Here is a 23,516-nt window from a genome sequence, read left to right as displayed (position 1 = left end):
ACAGGCAGCCTGTCAGTAAGTGTTATAGAAGACATGGTGACAGACAGCCTGTCAGTAAGTGTTATAGAAGGCATGGTGACAGACAGCCTGTCAGTAAGTGTTATAGAAGGCATGGTGACAGACAGCCTGTCAGTAAGTGTTATAGAAGGCATGGTGACAGACAGCCTGTCAGTAAGTGTTATAGAAGGCATGGTGACAGACAGCCTGTCAGTAAGTGTTATAGTAGGCATGGTGTGACAGACAGCCTGTCAGTAAGTGTTATAGAAGGCATGGTGTGACAGACAGCATGTCAGTAAGTGTTATAGAAGGCATGGTGTGACAGACAGCCTGTCAGTAAGTGTTATAGAAGGCATGGTGACAGACAGCCTGTCAGTAAGTGTTATAGAAGGCATGGAGTGGCAGACAGCCTGTCAGTAAGTGTTATAGAAGGCATGGTGTGACAGACAGCCTGTCAGTAAGTGTTATAGAAGGCACGGTGTGACAGACAGCCTGTCAGTAAGTGTTATAGAAGGCACGGTGTGACAGACAGCCTGTCAGTAAGTGTTATAGAAGGCATGGTGACAGACAGCCTGTCAGTAAGTGTTATAGAAGGCATGGTGACAGACAGCCTGTCAGTAAGTGTTATAGAAGGCATGGTGACAGACAGCCTGTCAGTAAGTGTTATAGAAGGCGTGGTATCAGACAGCCATTCAGTAAGTGTTATAGAAGGCATGGTGACAGACAGCCTGTCAGTAAGTGTTATAGAAGGCGTGGTGTGACAGTCAGCCTGTCAGTAAGTGTTATAGAAGGCGTGGTGTGACAGGCAGCCTGTCAGTAAGTGTTATAGAAGGCGTGGTGTGACAGACAGCCTGTCAGTAAGTGTTATAGAAGGCGTGGTGTGACAGGCAGCCTGTCAGTAAGTGTTATAGAAGACATGGTGACAGACAGCCTGTCAGTAAGTGTTATAGAAGGCATGGTGACAGACAGCCTGTCAGTAAGTGTTATAGAAGGCATGGTGTGACAGACAGCCTGTCAGTAAGTGTTACAGAAGGCATGGTGACAGACAGCCTGTCAGTAAGTGTTATAGAAGGCATGGTGACAGACAGCCTGTCAGTAAGTGTTATAGAAGGCATGGTGACAGACAGCCTGTCAGTAAGTGTTATAGAAGGCATGGTGACAGACAGCCTGTCAGTAAGTGTTATAGAAGGCATGGTGACAGACAGCCTGTCAGTAAGTGTTATAGAAGGCATGGTGACAGACAGCCTGTTGGTAAGTGTTATAGAAGGCATGGTGTGACAGACAGCCTGTCAGTAAGTGTTATAGAAGGCATGGTGACAGACAGCCTGTCAGTAAGTGTTATAGAAGGCATGGTGACAGACAGCCTGTCAGTAAGTGTTATAGAAGGCATGGTGTGACAGACAGCCTGTCAGTAAGTGTTATAGAAGGCATGGTGTGACAGACAGCCTGTCAGTAAGTGTTATAGAAGGCATGGTGTGACAGACAGCCTGTCAGTAAGTGTTATAGAAGGCATGGTGTGACAGACAGCCTGTCAGTAAGTGTTATAGAAGGCATGGTGTGACAGACAGCCTGTCAGTAAGTGTTATAGAAGGCATGGTGACAGACATTCTGTCAGTAAGTGTTATAGAAGGCATGGTGACAGACAGCCTGTCAGTAAGTGTTATAGAAGGCATGGTGACAGACAGCCTGTCAGTAAGTGTTATAGAAGGCATGGTGACAGACAGCCTGTCAGTAAGTGTTATAGAAGGCATGGTGACAGACAGCCTGTCAGTAAGTGTTATAGAAGGCATGGTGACAGACAGCCTGTCAGTAAGTGTTATAGAAGGCAGGGTGACAGACAGCCTGTCAGTAAGTGTTATAGAAGGCATGGTGACAGACAGCCTGTCAGTAAGTGTTATAGAAGGCATGGTGTGACAGACAGCCTGTCAGTAAGTGTTATAGAAGGCATGGTGACAGACAGCCTGTCAGTAAGTGTTATAGAAGGCATGGTGACAGACAGCCTGTCAGTAAGTGTTATAGAAGGCATGGTGACAGACAGCCTGTCAGTAAGTGTTATAGAAGGCATGGTGACAGACAGCCTGTCAGTAAGTGTTATAGAAGGCATGGTGACAGACAGCCTGTCAGTAAGTGTTATAGAAGGCAGGGTGACAGACAGCCTGTCAGTAAGTGTTATAGAAGGCATGGTGACAGACAGCCTGTCAGTAAGTGTTATAGAAGGCATGGTGTGACAGACAGCCTGTCAGTAAGTGTTATAGAAGGCATGGTGACAGACAGCCTGTCAGTAAGTGTTATAGAAGGCATGGTGACAGACAGCCTGTCAGTAAGTGTTATAGAAGGCATGGTGACAGACAGCCTGTCAGTAAGTGTTATAGAAGGCATGGTGACAGACAGCCTGTCAGTAAGTGTTATAGAAGGCATGGTGACAGACAGCCTGTCAGTAAGTGTTATAGAAGGCATGGTGTGACAGACAGCCTGTCAGTAAGTGTTATTGAAGGCATGGTGTGACAGACAGCCTGTCAGTAAGTGTTATAGAAGGCATGGTGACAGACAGCCTGTCAGTAAGTGTTATAGAAGGCATGGTGACAGACAGCCTGTCAGTAAGTGTTATAGAAGGCATGGTGACAGACAGCCTGTCAGTAAGTGTTATAGAAGGCATGGTGACAGACAGCCTGTCAGTAAGTGTTATAGAAGGCATGGTGACAGGCAGCCTGTCAGTAAGTGTTATAGAAGGCATGGTGACAGACAGCCTATCAGTAAGTGTTATTGAAGGCATGGTGTGACAGACAGCCTGTCAGTAAGTGTTATAGAAGGCATGGTGACAGACAGCCTGTCAGTAAGTGTTATAGAAGGCATGGTGTGACAGACAGCCTGTCAGTAAGTGTTATAGAAGGCATAGTGACAGACAGCCTGTCAGTAAGTGTTATAGTAGGCATGGTGACAGACAGCCTGTCAGTAAGTGTTATAGAAGGCATGGTGACAGACAGCCTGTCAGTAAGTGTTATAGAAGGCATGGTGTGACAGACAGCCTGTCAGTAAGTGTTATAGAAGGCATAGTGACAGACAGCCTGTCAGTAAGTGTTATAGAAGGCATGGTGACAGACAGCCTGTCAGTAAGTGTTATAGAAGGCATGGTGTGACAGACAGCCTGTCAGTAAGTGTTATAGAAGGCATGGTGTGACAGACAGCCTGTCAGTAAGTGTTATAGAAGGCATAGTGACAGACAGCCTGTCAGTAAGTGTTATAGTAGGCATGGTGACAGACAGCCTGTCAGTAAGTGTTATAGAAGGCATGGTGACAGACAGCCTGTCAGTAAGTGTTATAGAAGGCATGGTGTGACAGACAGCCTGTCAGTAAGTGTTATAGAAGGCATAGTGACAGACAGCCTGTCAGTAAGTGTTATAGAAGGCATAGTGACAGACAGCCTGTCAGTAAGTGTTATAGAAGGCATGGTGACAGACAGCCTGTCAGTAAGTGTTATAGAAGGCATGGTGACAGACAGCCTGTCAGAGCCCTAAACGTGTGTGTTTGTGTTTCAGGGTGTCTGGAGGAGAGCTGTTTGACTTCCTGGCTCAGAAGGAGTCTCTGAGCGAAGAGGAGGCTACCCAGTTCATCAAACAGATCCTGAACGGAGTACAGTTCCTCCACGGCAAGAGAATAGCACACTTTGACCTCAAGGTACTTTACATGCTCATGACGTTTTAGCGATATGGAACGTGTGTGATGAAGTTAAGCTGTTGGTTGGAAATAGTTCCTCCAAGGATTGTGGTGAGCTGTCATCAGTGTAGTGTGTCACTAAATTAGGGCGGTACTACCACACAGACAGTCGTGAGTCGTGACCGCAGTACGTCGTGAGTCGTGACCGCAGTAAGTCTTGAGTCGTGACCGCAGTAAGTCTTGAGTCGTGACCGCAGTAAGTCGTGAGTCGTGACCGCAGTACGTCGTGAGTCGTGACCGCAGTCGGTCGTGAGTCATTTACATTACATTTACATTTAAGTCATTTAGCAGACGCTCTTATCCAGAGCGACTTACAAATTGGTGCATTCACCTTATGACATCCAGTGGAACAGCCACTTTACAATAGTGCATCTAGATCTTTTAAGGGGGGGGGGGGGGGGGGCAGAAGGATTGCTTTATCCTAGGTATTCCTTGAAGAGGTGGGGTTTCAGGTGTCTCCGGAAGGTGGTGATTGACTCCGCTGTCCTGGCATCGTGAGGGAGTTTGTTCCACCATTGGGGTGCCAGAGCAGCGAACAGTTTTGACTGGGCTGAGCGGGAACTGTACTTCCTCAGTGGTAGGGAGGCGAGCAGGCCAGAGGTGGATGAACGCAGTGCCCTTGTTTGGGTGTAGGGCCTGATGAGTCGTGACCGCCGTCAGTCGTGAGTCGTGACCGCAGTAAGTCTTGAGTCGTGACCGCAGTCAGTCGTGAGTCGAGACCGCAGTCAGTCGTGAGTCGTGACCGCAGTCAGTCGTGAGTCGAGACCGCAGTCAGTCTTGAGTCGTGACCGCAGTCAGTCGTGAGTCGTGACCGCAGTAAGTCTTGAGTCGTGACCGCAGTCAGTCGTGAGTCGTGACCGCAGTCAGTCGTGAGTCGTGACCGCAGTCGGTCGTGAGTCGTGACCGCAGTAAGTCTTGAGTCGTGACCGCAGTCAGTCGTGAGTCGTGACCGCAGTCGGTCGTGAGTCGTGACCGCAGTAAGTCTTGAGTCGTGACCGCAGTCAGTCGTGAGTCGTGACCGCAGTAAGTCTTGAGTCGTGACCGCAGTCGGTCGTGAGTCGTGACCGCAGTCAGTCGTGAGTCGTGACCGCAGTCGGTCGTGAACGTTGAGTCATGGTAATCTCCTACTATGTGCTCTTTACATGAATAGGGCTGATGCATTGGTACTACCCACCTCTTTAACAACCATCCTGTACTGGCCTGGTGCTCTATTGTCCCCCTAATCACTCTGACATCAATCTAAACAGTATCTTTTAAAACTCACTGTTAGGCTCCATTTTTGGACCTGACTGTGATCGATCAACAGCAGGTTGAAACTCCGCAGAGAACCTGGTCGTTGTGGATCTTGTTTCAAAGCCAAACATAACGAAATGGACAGCGCTTTCTAAGGTGATGATTCATTCAAAGCATTTAAGATGTCGTGTGGGTCTTCTGCATAGGTCATAGGTCAGGTCATAGGCCCAAAAAGCCTGAATTAAAATGGTGATTGTGCCGTTATCCAGAGCATTCGGAAAGTATTCAGACCCCTTGACTTTTTCCACATTTTGTTACGTTACAGCCCTCGAAAATATATATATTTTTATTTATCCCTCATCAATCTACACACAATACAGCATCATGACAAAGCAAAAACGATTCCAAATAAATTTGATTTGTTTTTTCTAAAATATTTTAAGACATTGTTTCGGCAGTGGCATAAGTTAATATTGTAGGTAAACTGAATAAAGAATTATATCATGATGTTTCTTTAGATCTGCCTGAAGTAAATAAGGGATTTATTGTGATGGAGTATATTACATTTATTTATTAGACTTATTATTTTGTTTGTAGATGTTGCCAAGGGGCGCATCACGGCTTGTATGGAGGCCTGGAGGTGCTAAACGTGTTAATGTTCATTAACGGACAATTACCGTGAGACCGGCAGTCACGGACAATTACCATGAGACCGGCAGTCACGGACAATTACAATTCTTTCTGACCCATAGCAGACAGACAGACATTCTCCCTGTGCTCCCTGACCCATAGCAGACAGACAGACATTCTCCCTGTGCTCTCTGACCTGTAGCAGACAGACAGACATTCACCCTGTGCTCCCTGACCTGTAGCAGACAGACAGACATTCTCCCTGTGCTCTCTGACCCATAGCAGACAGACAGACAATCTCCCTGTGCTCTCTGACCCATAGCAGACAGACAGACATTCTCCCTGTGCTCTCTGACCCATAGCAGACAGACAGACATTCTCCCTGTGCTCTCTGACCTGTAGCAGACAGACAGACATTCTCCCTGTGCTCCCTGACCTGTAGCAGACAGACAGACATTCTCCCTGTGCTCTCTGACCTGTAGCAGACAGACAGACATTCACCCTGTGCTCCCTGACCTGTAGCAGACAGACAGGCATTCTCCCTGTGCTCCCTGACCTGTAGCAGACAGACAGACATTCTCCCTGTGCTCTCTGACCCATAGCAGACAGACAGACAATCTCCCTGTGCTCTCTGACCCATAGCAGACAGACAGACATTCTCCCTGTGCTCTCTGACCCATAGCAGACAGACAGACATTCTCCCTGTGCTCTCTGACCTGTAGCAGACAGACAGACATTCTCCCTGTGCTCCCTGACCTGTAGCAGACAGACAGACATTCTCCCTGTGCTCTCTGACCTGTAGCAGACAGACAGACATTCTCCCTGTGCTCCCTGACCTGTAGCAGACAGACAGACATTCTCCCTGTGCTCCCTGACCTGTAGCAGACAGACAGACATTCTCCCTGTGCTCCCTGACCTGTAGCAGACAGACAGACATTCTCCCTGTGCTCCCTGACCTGTAGCAGACAGACAGACATTCTCCCTGTGCTCTCTGACCCATAGCAGACAGACAGACATTCTCCCTGTGCTCTCTGACCCATAGCAGACAGACAGACATTCTCCCTGTGCTCCCTGACCCGTAGCAGACAGACAGACATTCTCCCTGTGCTCTCTGACCTGTAGCAGACAGACAGACATTCTCCCTGTGCTCTCTGACCCATAGCAGACAGACAGACATTCTCCCTGTGCTCTCTGACCCATAGCAGACAGACAGACAATCTCCCTGTGCTCTCTGACCCATAGCAGACAGACAGACATTCTCCCTGTGCTCTCTGACCCATAGCAGACAGACAGACAATCTCCCTGTGCTCTCTGACCCATAGCAGACAGACAGACATTCTCCCTGTGCTCTCTGACCCATAGCAGACAGACAGACAATCTCCCTGTGCTCTCTGACCCATAGCAGACAGACAGACATTCTCCCTGTGCTCTCTGACCCATAGCAGACAGACAGACATTCTCCCTGTGCTCTCTGACCTGTAGCAGACAGACAGACAATCTCCCTGTGCTCCCTGACCTGTAGCAGACAGACAGACATTCTCCCTGTGCTCTCTGACCCATAGCAGACAGACAGACAATCTCCCTGTGCTCTCTGACCCATAGCAGACAGACAGACAATCTCCCTGTGCTCTCTGACCCATAGCAGACAGACAGACATTCTCCCTGTGCTCTCTGACCCATAGCAGACAGACAGACATTCTCCCTGTGCTCTCTGACCTGTAGCAGACAGACAGACAATCTCCCTGTGCTCCCTGACCTGTAGCAGACAGACAGACATTCTCCCTGTGCTCTCTGACCCATAGCAGACAGACAGACATTCTCCCTGTGCTCTCTGACCCATAGCAGACAGACAGACAATCTCCCTGTGCTCTCTGACCCATAGCAGACAGACAGACATTCTCCCTGTGCTCTCTGACCCATAGCAGACAGACAGACATTCTCCCTGTGCTCTCTGACCTGTAGCAGACAGACAGACAATCTCCCTGTGCTCCCTGACCTGTAGCAGACAGACAGACATTCTCCCTGTGCTCTCTGACCTGTAGCAGACAGACAGACATCCTCAACAGACGGTATTTGTATTAATAACATGGCTAACTTAGCTAGCTAACATACATTTTGAGAAAACAAGTTATATCAACTGGCTAGCTAGCTACCGTTGCCAACGTTTGGTGGTCAATGAGATAGCACCAGCTAACCATCTGAGCTAGCAAACAACATAACAAAAGTATAATTTAGATTTGAAAAATACTCCAACAGGCTGTGAATTTCAGGAATCACCGTAGCAACTACCCCAAGTTCACGCTTATTTAGCTTTTTAAACATTTTTGCTACGTTTGATGAAAACTGTCCGTTTTGCCATGGCTCTCATTGGCTTTCACGAGTTTGAAAGAAAAGCCTGTCAAAGGTGTCGGACTCGACGACAGTTGATATCCATTGGAGCGCTGCGATTGGTTGCCCAAAATTCTCGGTCAGGGTTTAGCGAAGGGTTAACTATAATCATTCTTTGAACTCACTGTACCTCAGTTCACAATATAATGTTCTTCCTTTTAATGCGGACGCTAAGATGGACAATTAAAATCAGGTAATTCAAAGCACATCTCATGTTGCTTGACTAGTGACCCTGTTTATCAACAGGGGCTCTGTAGTACCTAATGTTCTGGTGACCCTGTTTATCAACAGGGGCTCTGTAGTACCTAATGTTCTGGTGACCCTGTTTATCAACAGGGGCTCTGTAGAACCTAATGTTCTGGTGACCCTGTTTATCAACAGGGGCTCTGTAGTACCTAATGTTCTGGTGACCCAGGGGCTCTGTAGAACCTAATGTTCTGGTGACCCAGGGGCTCTGTAGTACCTAATGTTCTGGTGACCCTGTTTATCAACAGGGGCTCTGTAGTACCTAATGTTCTGGTGACCCTGTTTATCAACAGGGGCTCTGTAGTACCTAATGTTCTGGTGACCCAGGGGCTCTGTAGAACCTAATGTTCTGGTGACCCTGTTTATCAACAGGGGCTCTGTAGTACCTAATGTTCTGGTGACCCAGGGGCTCTGTAGAACCTAATGTTCTGGTGACCCAGGGGCTCTGTAGTACCTAATGTTCTGGTGACCCTGTTTATCAACAGGGGCTCTGTAGTACCTAATGTTCTGGTGACCCAGGGGCTCTGTAGTACCTAATGTTCTGGTGACCCAGGGGCTCTGTAGTACCTAATGTTCTGGTGACCCAGGGGCTCTGTAGTACCTAATGTTCTGGTGACCCTGTTTATCAACAGGGGCTCTGTAGTACCTAATGTTCTGGTGACCCTGTTTATCAACAGGGGCTCTGTAGTACCTAATGTTCTGGTGACCCTGTTTATCAACAGGGCTCTGTAGTACCTAATGTTCTGGTGACCCTGTTTATCAACAGGGGCTCTGTAGTACCTAATGTTCTGGTGACCCTGTTTATCAACAGGGGCTCTGTAGTACCTAATGTTCTGGTGACCCAGGGGCTCTGTAGTACCTAATGTTCTGGTGACCCAGGGGCTCTGTAGTACCTAATGTTCTGGTGACCCTGTTTATCAACAGGGGCTCTGTAGTACCTAATGTCCTGGTGACCCTGGGGCTCTGTAGTACCTAATGTTCTGGTGACCCTGTTTATCAACAGGGGCTCTGTAGTACCTAATGTTCTGGTGACCCTGTTTATCAACAGGGGCTCTGTAGTACCTAATGTTCTGGTGACCCTGTTTATCAACAGGGGCTCTGTAGAACCTAATGTTCTGGTGACCCTGTTTATCAACAGGGGCTCTGTAGTACCTAATGTTCTGGTGACCCTGTTTATCAACAGGGGCTCTGTAGTACCTAATGTTCTGGTGACCCTGTTTATCAACAGGGGCTCTGTAGTACCTAATGTTCTGGGGACCCTGTTTATCAACAGGGGCTCTGTAGAACCTAATGTTCTGGTGACCCAGGGGCTCTGTAGTACCTAATGTTCTGGTGACCCTGTTTATCAACAGGGGCTCTGTAGTATCTAATGTTCTGGTGACCCTGTTTATCAACAGGGGCTCTGTAGAACCTAATGTTCTGGTGACCCAGGGGCTCTGTAGTACCTAATGTTCTGGTGACCCTGTTTATCAACAGGGGCTCTGTAGTACCTAATGTTCTGGTGACCCTGTTTATCAACAGGGGCTCTGTAGTACCTAATGTTCTGGTGACCCTGTTTATCAACAGGGGCTCTGTAGTACCTAATGTTCTGGTGACCCAGGGTCTCTGTAGAACCTAATGTTCTGGTGACCCAGGGGCTCTGTAGTACCTAATGTTCTGGTGACCCAGGGGCTCTGTAGTACCTAATGTTCTGGTGACCCTGTTTATCAACAGGGGCTCTGTAGAACCTAATGTTCTGGTGACCCTGTTTATCAACAGGGGCTCTGTAGTACCTAATGTCCTGGTCACCCTGCTTATCAACAGGGGCTCTGTAGTACCTAATGTTCTGGTGACCCTGTTTATCAACAGGGGCTCTGTAGTACCTAATGTTCTGGTGACCCAGGGGCTCTGTAGTATCAAATGTTCTGGTGACCCTGTTTATCAACAGGGGCTCTGTAGTACCTAATGTCCTGGTGACCCTGGGGCTCTGTAGTACCTAATGTTCTGGTGACCCTGTTTATCAACAGGGGCTCTGTAGTACCTAATGTTCTGGTGACCCTGTTTATCAACAGGGGCTCTGTAGTACCTAATGTTCTGGTGACCCTGTTTATCAACAGGGGCTCTGTAGTACCTAATGTCCTGGTGACCCTGTTTATCAACAGGGGCTCTGTAGTACCTAATGTTCTGGTGACCCTGTTTATCAACAGGGGCTCTGTAGTACCTAATGTTCTGGTGACCCAGGGGCTCTGTAGTATCAAATGTTCTGGTGACCCTGTTTATCAACAGGGGCTCTGTAGTACCTAATGTCCTGGTGACCCTGGGGCTCTGTAGTACCTAATGTTCTGGTGACCCTGTTTATCAACAGGGGCTCTGTAGTACCTAATGTTCTGGTGACCCTGTTTATCAACAGGGGCTCTGTAGTACCTAATGTCCTGGTGACCCTGTTTATCAACAGGGGCTCTGTAGTATCAAATGTTCTGGTGACCCTGTTTATCAACAGGGGCTCTGTAGTACCTAATGTTCTGGTGACCCTGTTTATCAACAGGGGCTCTGTAGTACCTAATGTTCTGGTGACCCAGGGGCTCTGTAGTACCTAATGTTCTGGTGACCCAGGGGCTCTGTAGTACCTAATGTTCTGGTGACCCTGTTTATCAACAGGGGCTCTGTAGAACCTAATGTTCTGGTGACCCAGGGGCTCTGTAGTACCTAATGTTCTGGTGACCCTGTTTATCAACAGGGGCTCTGTAGTACCTAATGTTCTGGTGACCCTGGGGCTCTGTAGTACCTAATGTTCTGGTGACCCAGGGGCTCTGTAGTACCTAATGTTCTGGTGACCCTGTTTATCAATAGGGGCTCTGTAGTACCTAATGTTCTGGTGACCCTGTTTATCAACAGGGGCTCTGTAGTACCTAATGTTCTGGTGACCCTGTTTATCAACAGGGGCTCTGTAGTACCTAATGTTCTGGTGACCCTGTTTATCAACAGGGGACTCTGTAGTACCTAATGTTCTGGTGACCCTGTTTATCAACAGGGGCTCTGTAGTACCTAATGTTCTGGTGACCCTGTTTATCAACAGGGGCTCTGTAGTACCTAATGTTCTGGTGACCCTGTTTATCAACAGGGGCTCTGTAGTACCTAATGTTCTGGTGACCCTGTAGTACCTAATGTTCTGGTGACCCTGTTTATCAACAGGGGCTCTGTAGTACCTAATGTTCTGGTGACCCAGGGGCTCTGTAGTACCTAATGTTCTGGTGAACCTGTTTATCAACAGGGGCTCTGTAGTACCTAATGTTCTGGTGACCCTGTTTATCAACAGGGGCTCTGTAGTACCTAATGTTCTGGTGACCCAGGGGCTCTGTAGTACCTAATGTTCTGGTGACCCAGGGGCTCTGTAGTACCTAATGTTCTGGTGACCCAGGGGCTCTGTAGCACCTAATGTTCTGGTGACCCTGTTTATCAACAGGGGCTCTGTAGTACCTAATGTTCTGGTGACCCAGGGGCTCTGTAGAACCTAATGTTCTGGTGACCCAGGGGCTCTGTAGAACCTAATGTTCTGGTGACACAGGGGCTCTGTAGTACCTAATGTTCTGGTGACCCAGGGGCTCCTTAGTACCTAATGTTCTGGTGACCCAGGGGCTCTGTAGTACCTAATGTTCTGGTGACCCAGGGGCTCTGTAGTACCTAATGTTCTGGTGACCCAGGGGCTCTGTAGAACCTAATGTTCTGGTGACCCTGTTTATCAATAGGGGCTCTGTAGTACCTAATGTTCTGGTGACCCTGTTTATCAACAGGGGCTCTGTAGTACCTAATGTTCTGGTGACCCTGTTTATCAACAGGGGCTCTGTAGTACCTAATGTTCTGGTGACCCTGTTTATCAACAGGGGCTCTGTAGTACCTAATGTTCTGGTGACCCTGTTTATCAACAGGGGCTCTGTAGTACCTAATGTTCTGGTGACCCAGGGGCTCTGTAGTACCTAATGTTCTGGTGACCCAGGGGCTCTGTAGTACCTAATGTTCTGGTGACCCAGGGGCTCTGTAGTACCTAATGTTCTGGTGACCCTGTTTATCAACAGGGGCTCTGTAGTACCTAATGTTCTGGTGACCCAGGGGCTCTGTAGAACCTAATGTTCTGGTGACCCAGGGGCTCTGTAGAACCTAATGTTCTGGTGACCCAGGGGCTCTGTAGTACCTAATGTTCTGGTGACCCAGGGGCTCCTTAGTACCTAATGTTCTGGTGACCCAGGGGCTCTGTAGTACCTAATGTTCTGGTGACCCAGGGGCTCTGTAGTACCTAATGTTCTGGTGACCCAGGGGCTCTGTAGAACCTAATGTTCTGGTGACCCTGTTTATCAACGGGGGCTCTGTAGTACCTAATGTTCTGGTGACCCTGTTTATCAACAGGGGCTCTGTAGAACCTAATGTTCTGGTGACCCTGTTTATCAACAGGGGCTCTGTAGTACCTAATGTTCTGGTGACCCAGGGGCTCTGTAGTACCTAATGTTCTGGTGACCCTGTTTATCAACAGGGGCTCTGTAGTACCTAATGTTCTGGTGACCCTGTTTATCAACAGGGGCTCTGTAGTACCTAATGTTCTGGTGACCCAGGGGCTCTGTAGTACCTAATGTTCTGGTGACCCAGGGGCTCTGTAATACCTAATGTTCTGCTGACCCAGGGGCTCTGTAGTACCTAATGTTCTTGTGACCCTGTTTATCAACAGGGGCTCTGTAGTACCTAATGTTCTGGTGACCCAGGGGCTCTGTAGTACCTAATGTTCTGGTGACCCAGGGGCTCTGTAATACCTAATGTTCTGCTGACCCAGGGGCTCTGTAGTACCTAATGTTCTGGTGACCCTGTTTATCAACAGGGGCTCTGTAGTACCTAATGTTCTGGTGACCCAGGGGCTCTGTAGTACCTAATGTTCTGGTGACCCAGGGGCTCTGTAGTACCTAATGTTCTGGTGACCCAGGGGCTCTGTAGTACCTAATGTTCTGGTGACCCAGGGGCTCTGTAATACCTAATGTTCTGCTGACCCAGGGGCTCTGTAGTACCTAATGTTCTGGTGACCCTGTTTATCAACAGGGGCTCTGTAGTACCTAATGTTCTGGTGACCCAGGGGCTCTGTAGTACCTAATGTTCTGGTGACCCAGGGGCTCTGTAGTACCTAATGTTCTGGTGACCCAGGGGCTCTGTAGTACCTAATGTTCTGGTGACCCAGGGGCTCTGTAGAACCTAATGTTCTTGCTTTCAGCCTGAGAACATCATGCTGTTGGATAAGAACGTCGATCTACCACGCATCAAGCTCATAGACTTTGGTCTGGCTCATCAGATGGACCAGGTCGGGACGGACTTTAAAAAGATCTTTGGAACACCTGAATTTGTGGGTAAGTATTTCAAGACATTGAGGAGGACTCCATGTATACCAGGCTTCATCTACATTTTATTGACTGATATTTGATAATAGACTATGTTGGAGAGAACGTGTAGTGTTGTGTCATTGTGTAGTGTGTTGTGATAATGTGTATGTATTGTGATAATGTGTATGTGTTGTGATAATGTGTATGTATTGTGTAGTGGAGTGACTGTAGTGTGTTGTGATAATGTGTATGTATTGTGATAATGTGTATGTATTGTGTAGTGGAGAGACTGTAGTGTGTTGTGATAATGTGTATGTATTGTGTAGTGGAGAGACTGTAGTGTGTTGTGATAACGTGTTGTGATAATGTGTATGTATTGTGATAATGTGTGTGTATTGTGATAATGTGTATGTGTTGTGATAATGTGTATGTATTGTGATAATGTGTATGTATTGTGATAATGTGTATGTATTGTGTAGTGGAGAGACTGTAGTGTATTGTGATAATGTGTATGTATTGTGTAGTGGAGAGACTGTAGTGTATTGTGATAATGTGTATGTATTGTGATAATGTGTATGTATTGTGATAATGTGTATGTATTGTGTAGTGGAGAGACTGTAGTGTATTGTGATAATGTGTATGTATTGTGATAATGTGTATGTGGTGTGTAGTGTTGTCGATGTGTTGTGTAGTGTAGTGTATTGTGATAACGTTGTAGTGTTGTCAATGTGTAGTGTTGTCAATGTGTAGTGTGTTGTGATAATGTGTATGTATTGTGATAATGTGTATGTATTGTGATAATGTGTATGTATTGTGTAGTGGAGAGACTGTAGTGTGTTGTGATAATGTGTATGTATTGTGATAATGTGTATGTGGTGTGTAGTGTTGTCGATGTGTTGTGTAGTGTAGTGTGTTGTGATAATGTTGTAGTGTTGTCAATGTGTAGTGTTGTCAATGTGTAGTGTGTTGTGATAATGTGTATGTATTGTGATAATGTGTATGTGTTGTGATATTGTGTATGTATTGTGTAGTTGTGATAACGTGTATGTGTTGTGTAGTGGAGAGACTGTAGTGTGTTGTGATAATGTGTATGTATTGTGATAATGTGTATGTATTGTGTAGTGGAGAGACTGTAGTGTGTTGTGATAATGTGTATGTATTGTGATAATGTGTATGTATTGTGATAATGTGTATGTATTGTGATAATGTGTATGTATTGTGATAATGTGTATGTATTGTGTAGTGGAGAGACTGTAGTGTGTTGTGATAATGTGTATGTATTGTGATAATGTGTATGTATTGTGTAGTGGAGAGACTGTAGTGTGTTGTGATAATGTGTATGTATTGTGATAATGTGTATGTATTGTGTAGTGGAGAGACTGTAGTGTGTTGTGATAATTTGTATGTATTGTGATAATGTGTATGTATTGTGATAATGTGTATGTATTGTGATAATGTGTATGTATTGTGATAATGTGTATGTATTGTGTAGTGGAGAGACTGTAGTGTGTTGTGATAATGTGTATGTATTGTGATAATGTGTATGTATTGTGTAGTGGAGAGACTGTAGTGTATTGTGATAATGTGTATGTATTGTGATAATGTGTATGTATTGTGTAGTGGAGAGACTGTAGTGTATTGTGATAATGTGTATGTATTGTGATAATGTGTATGTGTTGTGATAATGTGTATGTATTGTGATAATGTGTATGTATTGTGTAGTGGAGAGACTGTAGTGTGTTGTGATAATGTGTATGTATTGTGATAATGTGTATGTATTGTGATAATGTGTATGTATTGTGATAATGTGTATGTATTGTGATAATGTGTATGTATTGTGTAGTGGAGTGACTGTAGTGTATTGTGATAATGTGTATGTATTGTGATAATGTGTATGTATTGTGTAGTGGAGAGACTGTAGTGTGTTGTGATAATGTGTATGTATTGTGTAGTGGAGAGACTGTAGTGTATTGTGATAATGTGTATGTATTGTGATAATGTGTATGTATTGTGTAGTGGAGAGACTGTAGTGTATTGTGATAATGTGTATGTGTTGTGATAATGTGTATGTATTGTGATAATGTGTTGTGTAGTGGAGAGACTGTAGTGTGTTGTGATAATGTGTATGTGGTGTGTAGTGTTGTCGATGTGTTGTGTAGTGTAGTGTGTTGTGATAATGTTGTAGTGTTGTCAATGTGTAGTGTTGTCAATGTGTAGTGTGTTGTGATAATGTGTATGTATTGTGATAATGTGTATGTGTTGTGATATTGTGTATGTATTGTGTAGTTGTGATAACGTGTATGTGTTGTGTAGTGGAGAGACTGTAGTGTGTTGTGATAATGTGTATGTGTTGTGTAGTTGAGAGACTGTAGTGTATTTTGATAATGTGTATGTATTGTGATAATGTAGTGCTGTGATAATGTATTGTGATAATGTAGTGCTGTGATAATGTATTGTGATAATGTAGTGTTGTGATAATGTGTACGTATTGTGAATGTAGTGTGATAATGTAGTGTTGTGATAATGTGTATATATAGTGATAATGTGTATGTATTGTGATAATGTAGTGTTTTGATAATGTATTGCGATGATGTGTACGTATTGTGATAATGTGTATGTAGTGTGATAATGTGTATATATTGTGATAATGTGTATGTATTGTGATAATGTAGTGTTGTGATAATGTGTTTTTCCAGCTCCAGAAGTCGTCAACTATGAGCCTCTGGGTTTAGAAGCAGACATGTGGTAAGAGCTGATAACTACCTCATTGGTTTAATTTATACAACATGCTTTCACAGATGCACACATAGATACACACATATAGAGACTTACTTAGGCAAGTCATCTAAGAACACATTCTTATTTACAATGACGGCCGGGGAACAGTGGGTTAACTGCCTCATTCAGGGGGCAGAACGACAGATTTTTACCTTGTCAGCTCGGGGGATTCGATCTTGCAACCTTTCGGTTACTAGTCCAACGCTCTAACCACTAGGCTCCCTGCCACCCCACTGTGAGACACACAGACACACATAGATACACAGATAGATACACACACACACACACACACACACACACACACACACACACACACACACACACACACACACACACACACACACACACACACACACACACACACACACACACACACACACACACACACACACACACACACACACACACACACACACACACACACTACCAGTTTGAACACACCTACTCATTCAAGGGGATTTCTTTTATTTTTTCTACATTGTAGAATAATAGTGAAGACATCAAAACGATGAAATAACACATGTGGAATCAAGTAGTAACCAAAAAAGTGTTAAACAAATCAAAATATATTTTAGATTCTTCAAAGTAGCCACCCTTTGCCTTGATGACAGCTTTGCACACTTGGCATTCCCTCAACCAGCTTCACCTGGAATGCTTTTCCAACAGTCTTGGAGGAGTTATGCTGAGCACTTGTCAGCTGCTTTTCCTTCCCTCTGCGGTGCAACTCATCCCAAACCATCTCAATTGGGTTGAGGTCGGGTGATTGTGGAGGCCAGGTCATCTGACGCAGCACTCCACTCTCCTTCTTGGTCAAATAGCCTTTACACAGTCTAGAGGTGTGTTGGATCATTGTCCTGTTGAAAAACAAATGATAGTCCCACTAAGCCCAAACCAGATGGGATGGCGTATTGCTGCAGTATGCTGTGGTAGCCATGCTGGTTAATTGTGCATTGAATTCTAAATAAATCACAGGCAGTGTCACCAGCAAAGCACCCCCACACCATCACACCTCCTCCTCCTTGCTTCACGGTGGGAACCACACATGTGGAGATCATCTGTTTACCTACTCTGCGTCTCACAAAGACACAGCAGGTGGTTGGAACAAAAAATCTCAAATTTGACTCATCAGACTAAAGGACAGATTTCCACTGGTCTAATGTCCTCTGCTCGTGTTACGTGGCCCAAGCATGTCTCTTCTTATTATTGGTGTCCTTTAGTAGTGGTTTCTTTGCAGCAATTTGACCATGAAGGTCTGATTCACGCAGTCTCCTCTGAACAGTTGATGTTGAGATGTGTCTGTTACTTGAACACTGTGAAGCATTTATTTGAGCTGCAATCTGAGGCTGGTAACTCTAATGAACTTATCCTCTGCAGCAGAGGTAACTCTGGGTCTTCCTTTCCTGTGGCGGTCCTCATGAGAGCCAGTTTCATCATAGCGCTTGATGGTTTTTGCGACTGCTCTTGAAGAAACTTTATAAGTTCTTGACATTTTTCCCGGATTGACTGACCTTCATGTCTTAAAGTAATGATGGACTGTCGTTTCTCTTTGCTTATTTGAGCTGTTCTTGCAATAACATGGACTTGTTTCTTAACCAAATAGGGCTGTCTTCTGTATACCAACCCTACCTTGTCACAACACAACTGATTGGCTCAAATTAGAAGGAAAGAAATTCCACAAATTAACTTTTAACAAGGCACACCTGTTAATTGAAATGCATTCCAGGTGACTAACTCATGAAGCTGGTTGAGAGAATGCCAAGAGTGTGCCAAGCTGTCATCAAGGCAAAGGGTGGCTACTTTGAAGAATCTAAAATATATTTTGATTTGTTTAACACTTCTTTGGTTACTACATGACTCCATGTGTTTTATTTAATACGTTTTGATGTCTTCACTATTATTCTACAATGTAGAAAATAGTACAAATAAAGAAAACCCCTTTTGACTGGTATTGTAGATACACACACAGATTCATACACACACATAGATACACACACAGATAGATACACACACACATAGATACACACACAGATAGATACACACACACACATAGATACACACACACATAGATACACACACAGATTCATACACACACAGATTCATACACACACATAGATACACACACAGATAGATACACACACACATAGATACACACACATAGATACACACACATAGATACACACACACATAGATATACACACATAGATACACACACATAGATACACACACACATAGATACACACACACATAGATACACACACATAGATACACACACATAGATACACACACACATAGATACACACACACATAGATACACACACACATAGATACACACACATAGATACACACACACATAGATATACACACATAGATACACACACATAGATACACACACATAGATACACACACACATAGATACACACACACATAGATACACACACATAGATACACACACATAGATACACACACAGATGGATACACACACAGAAATATACACACACATAGATACACACACACACATAGATACACACACAGATATATACACACACATAGATACACACACACATATATACACACACACATATATACACACACATATATACACACAGATAGATACACACACACATAGATACACACACACATAGATACACACACACATAGATACACACACATAGATACACACACACATAGATACACACATAGATACACACACACACACATAGATACACACACATATATACACACACATATATATACACACAGATAGATACACACACAGATATATACACACATATAGATAAACACACAGATAGATACACACATATAGATAAACACACAGATAGATACACACATATAGATAAACACACAGATAGATACACACACAGATAGATACACACATATAGATAAACACACATATATACACACATATAGATAAACACACATATAGATAAACACACAGATAGATACACACACACACATAGATACACACACATAGATACACACACACATAGATATACACACATAGATACACACACATAGATACACACACATAGATATACACACACAGATAGATACACACACATAGATACACACACAGATAGATACACACACAGATAGATACACACACATAGATACACACTCATAGATACACACATATAGATATACACACATAGATATACACACATAGATATACACACATAGATATACACACATAGATATACACACACATAGATACACACACATAGATACACACACATAGATATACACACACAGATAGATACACACACATAGATACACACACATAGATACACACACAGATAGATACAGATACATAAATATACACTCATAGATAGATACACACATATAGATACAGATACATAGATATACACATATAGATACAGATACATAGATATACACAGATAGATACACACATAGATAGATACACACATATATATACACACACATAGATATACACACAGATATAGATATATTTACACAGATAGATACAGATACATAGATATACACAGATAGATACACACACATAGATACAGATACATAGATATACACAGATAGATACACACACATAGATACATAGATACACACATATAGATACACACACATAGATACAGATACATAGATATACACAGATAGATACACACACATAGATACAGATACATAGATATACACAGATAGATACACACACATAGATACAGATACATAGATATACACAGATAGATACACACACATAGATACATAGATACACACATATAGATACACACACATAGATACAGATACATAGATATACACAGATAGATACACACATATAGATACAGATACATAGATATACACATATAGATACAGATACATAGATATACACAGATACATAGATATACACAGATAGATACACACATATAGATACAGATACATAGATACACACATATAGATACAGATACATAGATATACACATATAGATACACACAGACACAGTGTGTTCCATCCACCAACCTCACTACAGACACCAGTACCGTCGACAGGCTGTGAATCATTTCATCAGATGACCCTTGTGTTCTCCTCTTCTGTCCCAGGAGCATCGGCGTCATCACCTACATACTGTAAGTAGAAACGGTGAAAACCTCTTTAAGAAATACATGTATCGATCGGACAGTTTGGACGGTGTCTGTAACGACTCTTTGTTTTCAGGTTGAGCGGAGCGTCGCCGTTCCTTGGCGACTCAAAGCAGGAGACTCTGGGGAACATCTCAGCCGTAGCCTACGAGTTTGATGACGACTTGTTCAGCAGGACCAGTGAGCTGGCCAAAAGCTTTATACGACAACTGCTGGAGAAAGACACCAGGTTAGCGGTTAGAGTCACGCTGGAGGTCAGAGGTCAGATGAGAATGAAGACCAGTATGTAGAGTTCTGAGCTAGCCAGCTGCAGAGGAGAGATATGAACCAGTGCTGATGCGATTCATCAAAATGTAGGTTATTTTTTCAGTTTTTAAACAACTAATTGACCGACTTCGGTAAAATTATTTGAATTCCATTTTCTTCAGGATTTTCCTGTGAGCTCAATGCGCACATTGTGTAGTTTCTCTGGAGATGAATCAGATCCAGCCTGAACTGTGTGATGTAGTAGGGAGTTGTAGTTTCTCTAGAGATAAATCAGATCCAGTCTGAACTGTGTGATGTAGTAGGGAGTTGTAGTTTCTCTCGAGATAAATCAGATCCAGCCTGAACTGTGTGATGTAGTAGGGAGTTGTAGTTTCTCTAGAGATAAATCAGATCCAGTCTGAACTGTGTGATGTAGTAGGGAGTTGTAGTTTCTCTAGAGATAAATCAGATCCAGCCTGAACTGTGTGATGTAGTAGGGAGTTGTAGTTTCTCTAGAGATAAATCAGATCCAGCCTGAACTGTGTGATGTAGTAGGGAGTTGTAGTTTCTCTAGAGATAAATCAGACCCAGCCTGAACTGTGTGATGTAGTAGGGAGTTGTAGTTTCTCTAGAGATAAATCAGACCCAGACTGAACTGTGTGATGTAGTAGGGAGTTGTAGTTTCTCTAGAGATAAATCAGATCCAGACTGAACTGTGTGATGTAGTAGGGAGTTGTAGTTTCTCTAGAGATAAATCAGATCAAGCCTGGACTGTGTGATGTAGTAGGGAGTTGTAGTTTCTCTAGAGATAAATCAGATCCAGCCTGAACTGTGTGATGTAGTAGGGAGTTGTAGTTTCTCTAGAGATAAATCAGATCCAGCCTGAACTGTGTGATGTAGTAGGGAGTTGTAGTTTCTCTAGAGATAAATCAGATCAAGCCCAGACTGTGTGATGTAGTAGGGAGTTGTAGTTTCCAACAGGACAATAATTCGACATAGTTTAAGTGCAGAAAACGTAGTAATTAACTACAATGACCATAATCCATTGCGCCGCCTCCTTGTCCGGTCTGTGTGTTTCTTTTAGTGTGGGGCAGACACACAAAACATGCACGAGATAGAGGGCAGTTTTTTCACAAGTTATCTTAACCTGAAAATACATCATCCAAGTCATTGATAGTTGCTATTCAGCAGTCATAAAAGTCTTATTTACTTTGAAGAACTAGTAAAACAGTGATGTTGTCAGACAGCAGCTCTACAGAGATGAGCTGAAATAACTAATGTAATAAACATACTGAAATATTAACGTGAATAAATGATGGTTAATAAATGATCGGCAGTAATGGACAGTCACGACCATCATGGGACTATGAGGAATTGTTTTATTCTGTGTTGTTACAGCGTTCAACCCACATAATGCATAGCGCATTTAATTATATTTAAAACAAAATCTACACCGAAAACAAGATTATTTTTTTATAATCAAACCGAAACGACCTCAAAAAGCACTGATTGCTCAGCGCTAGTGTGTGTTACTTAACATCAATCGATCACATTTATTTATAAAGCCTTTCTTACATCAGTGATGTCACATGGTGCTGTACAGAAACCCAGCCTAAAACCCCAAACAGCAAGCAATGCAGGTGTAGAAGCACGGTGGCTAGGAAAAACTCCCTAGAAAGGCCAAAACCTAGGAAGAAACCTAGAGAGGAACCAGGCTATGAGGGGTGGCCAGTCCTCTTCTGGCTGTGCCGGGTGGAGATTATAACAGAACATGGCCAAGATGTTCAAATGTTCATAGATGACCAGCATGGTCAAATAATAATAATCACAGTGGTTGTAGAGGGTGCAACAGGTCAGCACCTCAGGAGTAAATGTCAGTTGGCTTTTCATAGCATATCATTCAGAGTTAGAGACAGCAGGTGCGGTAGGGAGAGAGTCAAAAACAGCAGGTTTGGGACAGATAGCACGTCCGGTGAACAGGTCAGGGTTCCTTAGCCGCAGGCAGAACAGTTGAAACTGGAGCAGCAGCACGGCCAGGTGGACTGGGGACAGCAAGGAGTCATCAGGCCAGGTGGTCCTGAGGCATGGTCCTAGGGCTCAGGTCCTCCGGGTGGGGAGGGAGAGAATTAAAGGGAGCATACTTAATAAGGATCTACCCCTGTTTTTCCAATTTTAGCCCAAAATGACATACCCAAATCTAACTGCCTGTAGCTCAGGACTAGCATCCCTCCAGTATTCATCTTTCTTTGTTCATTAATTAGTCACTGGACTTGTTTCCTTGAGGGACAGACACACAACATCCAGCTGGGAAAGGAACCTACAGTACATGCATACCCCAGAGGTTGTCAGTGTCGAGGCAGGATGGGACTTGTCAACCATCAACACTTCTTTATGTGTGTGTGTGTGCGCGCGTCCCCTCGCTAAGCTAACAAACCTTTACTGTTGTTCTTTGCCTTTCAGAAAACGGTTGACAATCCATGGTGCTCTGAAACATCCCTGGATACAGGTAATGACACGGTTTGTTATATTTGTTGAACACTTTGAAGCTCGACTATAACGTTCTGTTCTGCTGAGATTGAAATGTTGACGCCCTAACTGACTTTTTCCCCTCATATTGTTTTCGGTGGCTATACACAGCAAGAGATGCATTAGTCATTTGATTATTAAGAACTTCAACGACTGTTATACAGTTAGATATCTTGCGTTCGTAAATTCACTCTGGCGATCTACTCCGATTTCAGAGGACTGCTGAATCTACGAAAGCGCAACACCTGCTGAATATGACCGGTGTCAGTAAATGTAGGCAAAAAGAAAATGCCTAACCAGCTCT

General features: G+C 44.1%; 1 protein-coding gene across 50 annotated transcripts in view; it reads left to right on the top strand.

The window, feature by feature from the left end:
* dapk2b (death-associated protein kinase 2b) overlaps positions 1-23,516 on the top strand; it is a 108,596-nt gene that overhangs the window by 78,422 nt on the left and 6,658 nt on the right. For all 50 annotated transcript variants that reach the window (XM_055910042.1, XM_055910035.1, XM_055910051.1 and 47 more), the window contains exons 4-9: positions 3,534-3,672; positions 13,436-13,568; positions 16,238-16,286; positions 20,402-20,428; positions 20,517-20,669; positions 23,147-23,192. In XM_055910042.1, coding sequence (XP_055766017.1) covers positions 3,534-3,672; positions 13,436-13,568; positions 16,238-16,286; positions 20,402-20,428; positions 20,517-20,669; positions 23,147-23,192 — 547 coding nt within the window. The remainder of the gene's footprint in view (positions 1-3,533; positions 3,673-13,435; positions 13,569-16,237; positions 16,287-20,401; positions 20,429-20,516; positions 20,670-23,146; positions 23,193-23,516) is intronic.

This window comes from Salvelinus fontinalis, unplaced genomic scaffold (assembly GCF_029448725.1).
Source record: "Salvelinus fontinalis isolate EN_2023a unplaced genomic scaffold, ASM2944872v1 scaffold_0001, whole genome shotgun sequence".
NCBI lineage: Eukaryota > Metazoa > Chordata > Actinopteri > Salmoniformes > Salmonidae > Salvelinus > Salvelinus fontinalis.
Note: the sequence above shows the minus strand (reverse complement) of the source record. Positions and strands in the feature narration are given on the sequence as shown.